General features: G+C 45.8%; 1 protein-coding gene across 1 annotated transcript; it reads left to right on the top strand.

Annotated features, from left to right (window-relative positions):
• The first annotated feature begins 1,071 nt into the window (after positions 1-1,071).
• LOC146178979 (uncharacterized) lies at positions 1,072-9,956 on the top strand. The gene is made up of 4 exons (XM_084580090.1): positions 1,072-1,309; positions 3,998-4,086; positions 5,785-6,005; positions 7,759-9,956. The coding sequence occupies exons 1-4, from the start codon at positions 1,072-1,074 to the stop codon at positions 7,940-7,942; spliced, it is 732 nt and encodes a 243-aa protein (XP_084436216.1). The 3' UTR covers positions 7,943-9,956.
• Positions 9,957-10,317: the final 361 nt, after the last annotated feature.

Below are 10,317 nucleotides of genomic sequence, written 5' to 3'. Positions count from 1 at the left end.
CGTGAAACCAGTTGTCGAAGAATGGAAGTCATGCAGTCACCAGAAACGCTTCATGGAGGTAATATTATGTCGCCTTCGAATAGGACACACGCATCTTACTCATAGTTACATTCTCAAAAAAGAAGATGAACCCATATGTGAAGACTGTGGACATGGACTGACGATAAACCACATTTTAATTTCATGTAAAAAACTCGAAAAGCTACGGAAAAAGCATTTCACTCTATTTTACACCAAACAGATACCATTCCATCCATCACTTCTCCTAGGAGAGAATGCAATTGTAGACATTTCATGTGTTTTTAGTTTCTTAGAAGAAACATCCTTCCTGAACAAGCTATGATATCTTAACACTTCATTCCTTCTAAAAAAAAACCATAATATACCTTGTGCTTGGCGCATGATAGCCTGAGTTGCTTATGCGCCATAAAACACAACACAACAACAACAACATTGTTTACTCACTGCTTGGGCGTGACTTTCTCTGCTGTGAAATGCCGTCATATGCAGGGGCAGCCGCCCCGTCAAGCTGCTCTTCGAAGCAGCTTTTTAGCGGCTGCTCCTTTCCTTTCCTTGTAGTAAAGGAAAAATAAAGTATTATTATTGTTAAAGTGACTACATTGACGATAGGAGGACGGAAAACGTTCACTGACATAACTTGATTCCGACCGCCAGCGGCTGCGTTTCGATGGAGGTGAAACGAAGTGGCGTCCGTGTGCTGTGCGATGTCAGTACACGTTAAAGATCTTCAGATGGTTGAAATCACTTCGGATCCCTCCACTACGGCACGCTTTCCTTTTTGTGCACTTTCAATCCCACCTTCCTCCCTTCCCTTACTGCATGGTTCAGGTGTCCTCAGAACAAGTGTGACACTGCGCCTTTCCTTTCCTGTGAACAATTTTTATTATTATCGTAATAATTATTAATAATAATATATTATTAAGATTAATATAAATATTATGTTGAGTCGTGCTTGCACTCTTTATCGATGCCGAGTTTAGTGTTATCCAGGTTGGAGTTGTCTGTTCATGGGGTGTCGCTTATTGAGGTTACCGCGCCTGCTGGCAGCTCATGCGGGTGGTGGGTTTACTGCAGATTGGCGACGGGGTAGAGCTTGCACCTCCGGCCACCTGGGACGAAGTTGCGGCTTGTCCTGCGCGCGAAACCTTGGATGCTGATGGACACGTGCCTGCCTTGGTTGAATCGATCACCGACGTCGCATGCAACGCGGCCGAGCAGGAAAACTCTGACAACTGGGAACTATCTGGGATGCCGACTATAATCGTCCCCACGGGCGCAAAATCGGCAGGTACGCTAGCAGGCATTGGTTGAAAGCTGTGACCAATTAGTTATGAGCAGCGAATTACACATGTTCTTTCGGTGTAGCTAATTAGTCTTGAGGAAGAAATCGGGGATAATCCAAATCTTATATGCTTAATTGTTATATAATGCTCAATGCTCGCGTGGATAGTGATGAGTTCATTCCCACATATAGCGTGTAATCACCCAATGAAGTACGCAGCTTCAATAACATTTTTATCCAACCGCAGGGGTTGCTGATTCCATGGACGGGGCTTCGTTCCTGGCAGTGACAGCCGCTTTTTAATGGAGGAGAAAAGCTAGGCTCCCGTGTAATGTGTGGTGTCAGGGCGGATTCAAAAACATAAATGGTAAAACTTTCCGCTCCCTTAGACTAGGGTATCCAGTATAACCACAGTATCTTTGAAACGTCAACCCAAGGAACGAATCCATAAGCCAAATAACATCTCGGTTGGAGAATCGGTCGAGTCGGTGGTCAAATGTAGAGAATGAATCGCTGTCCTACGGAGCATCACTGCATCGGAGAAGTTCTTAATACCGGGAATTTCTACAGAAATCATTTCGCAAAGAGTCAGTTTTATTAAGAGGCTCATTGATATAAACACCAGCGACGGGTGGCAACACTACGCTATGTGACAGAACTTTTATAGCACTCGTGACACATTCAAAGTTTCACCTCCTGAACAACAAAATTCTTGGATTTCTGTTCAAATTTAAGACCTCTGTAGTGTGTAGCGCATGTCTCGCCTGCCATTTACACTGCCATGCGCAAATCCATATTTCTTCCAGGAATCTGTCCCAAGTAGGTAAAAACTGCTCATGGATTTCAGGTAAACTCTGTCCCATCCAAGAAAGAAAACATTGGTCAATTTAGCAGTAGCGCGCTTGAAATTGCTCCTTCGCACCCGCTGGTGGTCTGAGGCACTTCTACATGCCTTCCTGAAAATGGTGCATGGCTCGAAAGATTGCTGAAAAGTGATCGTGACAGCTACTGGCTATCATGCGCCTTAAGCCGTATTCACTGCCAACTTTGCCAGTCGTGCGAACCTTCACAAGTCAATTCCAAGGAGGTCTAGCTCAGAGGACTATGCGGAAGGTCGACCCGAAGTCTACCGAGGAGAGAGGTCTACTCCGAAGTATTTCCCGGAGATGTACTAAACGTTATTTCGCAAAAACTGCGGTAGCTTGTAATGCTCTGGTCTCTAGAAAATCCGGTGTCAGCATGGCGTTTTGCGCTAAAAACATTGTTGTTGTTTAACCCTGCTAAACCCGGACGAAGTGAAAGGTTCGTCAGGCTTGGTTGTTTCTTATTACTCATCATCAACATCACTATCGCTATCGTTCTCACTATTGCATCACCATTGCCACCACTACTGTCATCCCCACACTTGTCAAAAACTCTGAAGCGTTTTTCACGAGCCCGAAGTGGAGTAGTGGTAATACCGCGTCATTGTCATCGCTGCTACTATTATCGTTATCACTAAGTGGGTCATCCTTGTTCTCACTACTATTATTTTGTCTCTAGACGACAATAATTACGATGCGTTTCTCATGAGCCCAGTATGCAGTAGTGGCTTACGCACTCTGCTGGGGATCGGTGGGGTATAGTGGTTGGATTAACGGTTAAAACTGATTTTTTTCCCTGTCATTATGGTCTTTGCTGAATGATGTATTCAGAGATGCACAGGCGGTATATGTACGAAGTACTTCACTTACGTGGCACGCCAACAGCTGCGGTGCGACATCGTATGGGTGTTGCATGCATCATTACTTACAGCCATACATTGATCTCTAGCTCACTAAGCGTTAAACGTGAGCTATTGCTGACTTGACCCGAGGTGTTGTATTGAAGCTTTCGCTTCAAAATCACGACAGGTGTTTACTGGTGATATGGCAATACGTTGATTGGTCCGAGGATAGTGACGTCCCAACACCATGTGCCCTGGCTTAGCTGGTAAACGTTGCCAACTCGGGTTGCTTCATTACTCAGGAATCCTTTCGATCCTGAATCAGACCCCTAGTATCACGCCACGCAGGCCCGTTCCCGTGGCTTAGTCACCGCGGAGCTGTGTGTGTATTTGCGGTAGTCTTTCACATGATATTATTGGTTTCAACCGTATGCTCATCGATATGAGGGAGATAATGAAGCCACAAATTAAAGGAATAGTGGTTAATTGATGCGAAAAGCACTTATAGGCAAACGACGATCCGGAAAGGAACAGGAAGACGGGAGTCATAGCCCCTGTCACGTCATGACTTTAAGGGTGCACTTCAATTGTCCCTGAATGTTTTAGTCCATAGGAATAAAGATCTCGACTGAAGGGCCAGTACGCACGTCCCAACCTACATTTATTCCTCACATACACTGCGCTCCTCCTTTTTCGAAGTATCCTGAAAACTGATCATCATGTAATCACTAACCGATAATTAACTTTAATAAGATTTGTACCTACGCCTAACCTATTATTATTTTGCCGGGTGGACGTGCACTTTTGGTAGGAATATTGCACGTGCTAACACAACAGGGGACATCATGAAAAGACAGCGATATCTTGAATTGCAGGAAGTAGGCAGTCATAAGAGGTGTTTCAGGATAGTGTAGTTTCAGCAATGTCGTGCAGTAGAAATGTTGTTCAAGATATCACTTTAAACTGCCTCATTCTCTATCTCTTCGCAGACAGCAGCAGTCCACAAAGATTTGAGGGACTCGCTTATCCTTGCGAAGAATGCGGCTTCCATTTGGACCTTCATTTTAAACCAAAAAAGGTATGTGCTAGCTGTTGTATATATATGGGATACGGCTAACCTGTCGTACTGGGCCCGTATTCCGAGTTTGCGTCGTTATCAAAGTGTCGCTATCTCCCACACCTCGAGTCATCTGATTGGTGGAAACGCCGGAACATGGCGTTTTCACCTTTTCCGCTTCCGTAGTGAGTGAGTGAGTGAGTGAGTGAGTGAGAAGACTTTATTTACACCGACATGGACCTCGGGGCAGGGGCTCAGCCAGGGGGAGGGTCTCCTTGCCGGCTCTCCTGCGCCGTGGCCGCAGAGAAGGTCTTGGAGTAAGCCTCCTCCGCCAGGCGTAGGACGATCCTTTGTTCATCCACATTTGGGCTGTGGATGTAGGACTGCCAGGTAAATTTGATCAAGGGGATTAGTTTCTTCAGCTTCCGGAGAATCGGGGCATTGCCAGATTAGGTGATTTTGACTCAGAGGTACGTTGCAGAGATTGCAAGCCTCTGGGTCCCCTGTCAACTCATTATGCAGAGTAACATAAGGAAAAAACCGATTGGCCTGAATTTTTCGCCAGGCCCTGCATTCTGAGGGTATTAGGGACCTATATGGTGGTGAATAGATCCTTCTGTTTAGTCTGGGAGTCTCAGAGAGCTCCTTGTAGGTGATGAGGGGGTCTTTGTCTCCGGGTAGCGGGGTCTTTATGGCCGCTCGGGTGTATACATCTCGAGCGAGGCGATGGGCAGCCTCATTGCCTGGTAGACCCTCCTGAGCTGGAACCCAGATGACCAAAACCTCCCGGTTTAGCGGGTGCTTTCTCAGTAGACTGGCCGCCTGCTTGGAAATTAGGCCTTTGCCGAAGTTCCTAACAGCCGCCTTATTATCTGAAAGGATAGTTCTCGCTTTAGTGCCTGTAGATGCTAGCGCTATCGCAGCCTCCTCTTCAGCTATTAAAGCGTTACGCGTATTAATAGATCCAATTACTTTTTGGGAGTGGTTCCCATCTACCACTGCTATGACCGCGGCCCCTTCTAGCCCGCAGGCAGCATCGCAATAGGCTGATTCCTCAGGAGGGTCGTTTATTAGTTTGCTTTGAATAAATTTTGCTCTATGCTGTCTTCGTTCCTTGTCGTGAATCGGGTGCATATTCTTAGGGATAGGTGCAATTTTGAATAGTTTCCGCGTCTCAAGCTCCAGGCGTTCAGCGACATAGGGTGGTTCACCTGACTGAAGCTGTAGTTCTTGCAGTATTTTTCGGCCCACTACAGTGGAGCTGAGCCGCCGAATCTGGGCCTCCATGACTGCTTTAGCAAACTCTTCCCAGGTATTATGCATTCCCATAGCTAGAAGCTTCTCTGTCAACGAGTTGGGGGGGATGCCTAAAGCCCTTTTGAATGACGTTCTGATCTTTTGCTATAACTTCCGGATAGCGACACTTCGATATCGACGCAAACTCGGAATACGGGCCCTGGTGTCCCTTTGTCGAGCTGATTTTGAGCCACATACTTTAAGCTGTCTCTAAGCGATCACGATGTACAAAGCAGTGTAAATGCACCCTAAAAGGGGTGTATGTTACCAATTAACTTACATATCAGTATATGTGTGGCTCAGACCTGTTCTAAAAACAACGTCCTTTAACTTCATTTGTCGCAACTGTGCCAGCTGACATAAGAATCGGCGCGTCGCAAGGATCAAGAATAGCTTCTGCAACCTCCTTTCAATTCTACGCAGTCTTTCTGGGCGTGGCTGAAGGCCGAAGTGCAGCAGAGGCACTTCGTCGAAATCCTTATGCCCATTCTGCTGTCGATGTTCCTGGTCGTGTGGTTGGTTTTGGGCTGGCTTCAAGCGGTTTCGCTCATGCAGAAGATCTATTGGCCCCTGGCTCTGACTTTTGGCTTGCTGATGGGAATGCATTCCGGTTCCTGGATGCGTATGGCTCTCGGATTCTTCAGGTATAACGGTCAATACTTGCGATACAGCAGAAACATATGCCGATCGGGGACATAAAGACCTGGAATCGTACTCCTGTGTATTGTACAGTTGTAGTACGAGGTTGCGCCTCTCTAAAGGAATATGTGACAGAACATATCCTGAGTCAGTATGTAAAGTGGCTCCCTCCAACAATGAATCATGGGGTTTGTCTCATAGTTTGTGCATATCTAAACTGCACTAGTGACACAAATAAATGAAATTATCACAGGTACTCTGCATCTGTGAACCTTATTTTCTCAGCAAGAACGCAGCAAAAACTCTTCTGATATTATAAATAGCTCACAAAGAAGATGCTGTCAGTAAAATAAAAGTGTACGAATGCTCGTTATGTTTAAAAGGTTGGAAAGTGACCAAGATTGGTCCTGTTTCGCTGGTATTGGTAAAACCCCTTATTCATCAGGGAAAGTCGGCGCACAACATTCGGCCAACTCGATGACGTATGAGGACCATCCAGGGGTTCCATTCAGCGCATTTTGTTTCAAAATTTGGGAATGCCACGTTTGGCTGCTCAGCTTATGTCGCGACTTTCAGCCGGAGAGCAGAGAGAGAGTTTAGTGGAAGCCTGTCGGGAAATAAAGAACGCAGTTACAGACGATCCAATTTTTCAACGAAGTAATGCTAGGAGACTAATCATGTGCTATCAAACAATACCAAAACATTAAGTCGCCTGACTGTCTTCGTACAAAACAGCGTGTCATGCTATGAAGTAAATTAAAATGTCATGACTGCACTATAAGGCAACAAAGGGTCCTCAGTTTGCAAGGTGTTTCCGACAAAAGGAACGTTTAGGAAAGTGTAATAGTACTTATGGAAAGTGCATTGAGGATGATAAACGTATTTTTGAAATGTTGCATTGAATAAATACATTCTATGTTTTTGTCAGGACGTTTCGGTTATTCTGGGCTCCCTTTTGTATACTAAACAACAAAGAACAATGGTTACTGTTTTTAACAGAGCTGTCACTTTACTACTCTCTTCGTGAAGAAGTAGCTAGATTTAAAAGCATGGACTTGAGACATTTTGTCTAAAACTTCCCTCATCACCGAATGTAGCATGTCACGTTTTAGGCTACTCTCAGCGCGCTCAGTGAAGTTTTTCTTGCTTCGGCTACCAGCTTACAAACGAACTATAAAAGCAGTCGAATGGAATAGTGTTACGTGCCTAATCAATCGTTTGCCATTTATTAGGGGAAGTATCGCGTATATTTGCTTTTCCCTCAATTTTCAGGAAGCAACGAAATTTCTCAGCACTAATCTCTAATCCCAGTAATTTATCTCACAAAGTCGCATCAAAATACCTAACATGGGTGTTTCCCATCGTAACATTGGCAGCGGAAAGAGGTATTTTAAAACGTAAGTAACTTTAACAAGCCAAATTCTAATGAAGTGCGCAGTTTTCTTGTGGCCGCGCAATGAAAATGTCCTCCATAATAAACACTTTTTTTTTTTTTGTTTTGTACGCAGGGATTCGAGGGGCTCGCGTGTTCTTGCGAGGAATGAGATCATAAGTATTCGCGGCACACCAAACCGGAATGAAAACCTTAAGGAAAGCCTTGCCGTAATGAAAATTCTTACGCAAACCGAAATTTAATTTTTTTAGATCACCGAGACAGCAGATTGCGTGATTGAAAATTATACTGTTGCTTCTCTTCCGAATTTTCGCTCAATAGTTGTAATACTTTTCGTTCGTCTCGGCCTTCCACACTGTCTACAGGATTGCGTACCGTCAATGGGAACCTCAGTGTGACCTGGGGTTCATCACCAGGCTTGTCGATGGGCTGGCACGGCGGCAGGCTGACGCACTGGTGCGGTTCAAGCAGGAGACGAACCGGAAGACGGACCGGAAGACGAACCGGGAGACTCACAAATCGCACCGTGCGGAGGGGCCGAACATTTGAATAAAGCTTCACTTCTGCATGCAAGATATGATTGTAGTTGGCGCACTGAGTTGCCAAGCAATGTGCACGACTCGAAACATCGATTAAAGCTAAACAACTAAGCTTTTCTCTAACCTCCGAAGTTTAGTTTGTTAATCCATCCATTAGGTAAAAAGTCATACTCGGAATGGATTTCTTGACTGAGAATGGCGCTGTCATCGACCTCCAGACAAAGACCCTGTGTTTCTCCGCAATACACAGAGATTCAGACCACCCGACCACAGTTCCTGGATCACTACGTCCCCATTCCACCTCGTTTGAGTCGATGGTTTCTATCGGCGCCAAGAGTGTGCGGAATTTCGAGGGCGTCGCTGAAGGCAACTAGATCTTGCTTTTTGCCAGGAGCCCTTGCTGTCGCCACAGGAGTCGTTCATATCGTCGACGAGCAACAGCAGTGCTCATAACTAATTTTGGTTGTGTACACCAACATCTGAACATGGGAACCGTTGTTGCTCACGTTAATACCATCGTCCATGTCAGCAGCGCACCCAGTGTTTTCAAAGTGTCGTTGTTGGAAAGGGAGAGCCCAGTCACTGGTTTCACGTTTGACGTCAATCCGGAACTCTGTCCGACGCAGCAACAAGTCAAACTGCGCTACGGAGGTACCTTCTCGGTATCGTAGCGTGTTGAACGAATCTGCCCAGCGTAGCATCGCATTATTACGGACGAGAACGTGAAACTTCTCAAATAGTCCCTCTGCCGAGTGTCTCCCGCTGAACGCGACACTATTGACCGCAAATTCAAGGAAATGCTTCGCGACGACGTAATTCGTCCTTCTGTCCATGGGCGGCGAAAGTTGTCCTTGTTAAAAAAAAAAAGATGAAGCTTTGCGTTTCTGCGTAGTCTACCGTCTGCTAAACAAGATGACTAAATAGAATGTATATCCTCTTCCCTGATCGACGACGCTCTGGATCGCCTCAGCAGCGCGAAATACCTTTCTTCGATAGACCTCAAGTCGGGATATTGGAAAATCGAGGTCGATGAGAGGGACTATGAAAAAACAGCATTTTTTACTCCGGATGACCTTTATGAATTTACGGCCATGCATTTTGGACTGCGCTTTGCACTGGCAACTTTCCAACGCCTCATGGACACCGTCCCTGCCGATTTAAAATGGCACACGTGTCTCGTCTATGCTGACGATGTTGTATTCGCCCCGCTTTCCAGGAGTATTTTCACTGCCTCGAATTGGTCCTACAAGCAATAAAATCTTCTGGACTCACGCTCAGGAATTAGAAATGCCATGTCGCATACACAGAGGTCGAGCTCTTAGGACACGTTGTGAATCAAGCCGGAGTTCAGCTTGATCTTGAGAAAACAATGGCTATTGCCAATTTCCCGCCGCCGCAGGACCTGAAAACTGTGCGCCGGTTCTTGGATTGAGCGATTATTGCCGCCGCTTCGTGAAATATTTCCGCAGTGCCGAACCGTTGACGTGTTTCACCAGGATGGACATTCCTTTCAGATGAGAGGCCCCGTAAGTAAATGCATTCCGCAGCTTAAAAGCGCCCTGCAGGCGCCTCTCGTTCTAACTCACTTAGACGTAAACGCTGACACCGAACTCCATGCCAGCAACATCGGTTTAGGTGCTGTCCTGATCCAGATCCAAGCAGGTAAAGAACGGGTCATCGCTTACGGAAGTCTGTGTTTGTTGCCAGCCGAACCATTCCGCTACAGAGAATGTCTTGCCATTGTATGGGCCACTTCGAAATTCTGATCGCACGTTTACGGTAAAAATTTTAAAGTGGTAACCGATAATCGTGCCTTATTCTGGCTAGCAAGCCTCAAAGACCCGTCCGCTCACTTCGTCCGATGGAGTCTACGGCTCCAGGCATACAACATGACTATCGTGCACAAGTCCGGGCGCAAGTGCTCTAAACGCCGATTGTCTGTTCCGGCCCCCGTCGTAACGATGACATTAGAGACATTTAGTATAGCGTATGGACGCTTTCGTACGATAAACGCCAGCAGATTATGGGACGTTATTGCGTGTGTTAGTAAATACCTTATACGTAACTGTCTGTTACGTATAAGGTATTTACTAAGGTAATCGCTAATAAAATCAGGACAACCTTAGACTGCAATCAAGCAAAGGATCAAGCAGGTTTTCGGAAACGGTACTCTACTATCGATCATATCCATACCATCAACCAGGTGATAGAAAAATGCTCAGAATATAACTATCCCTTATACATAGCATTCATTGATTACGAAAAAGCATTTGACTCAGTAGAAACCTCGGCGGTGATGCAGGCATTGCGAAATCGGGGGGTAGACGAGCCGCACGTGAAAGTGCTGGAAGATATATGTAATGGCTGCGCAGCAACTATACTTCT

The sequence above is a fragment of the Amblyomma maculatum genome, chromosome 9 (genome assembly GCF_055883805.1).
Source record: "Amblyomma maculatum isolate TAMU_Amacu chromosome 9, ASM5588380v1, whole genome shotgun sequence".
Taxonomy (NCBI): domain Eukaryota; kingdom Metazoa; phylum Arthropoda; class Arachnida; order Ixodida; family Ixodidae; genus Amblyomma; species Amblyomma maculatum.
The sequence above is the reverse complement of the archived record's forward strand: the minus strand, read 5'-3'. Positions and strand labels throughout refer to the sequence as shown.

Excerpts from the sequence above, each read along its gene's own strand:
- LOC146178979 (XM_084580090.1), top strand. The coding sequence starts at position 1,072 with ATGCGGGTGGTGGGTTTACTGCAGATTGGCGACGGGGTAGAGCTTGCA. Across the intron at positions 1,310-3,997 it reads CACGGGCGCAAAATCGGCAG|ACAGCAGCAGTCCACAAAGA; the intron begins GTACGCTAGCAG and ends ATCTCTTCGCAG. Across the intron at positions 4,087-5,784 it reads TTCATTTTAAACCAAAAAAG|TCTTTCTGGGCGTGGCTGAA; the intron begins GTATGTGCTAGC and ends AATTCTACGCAG.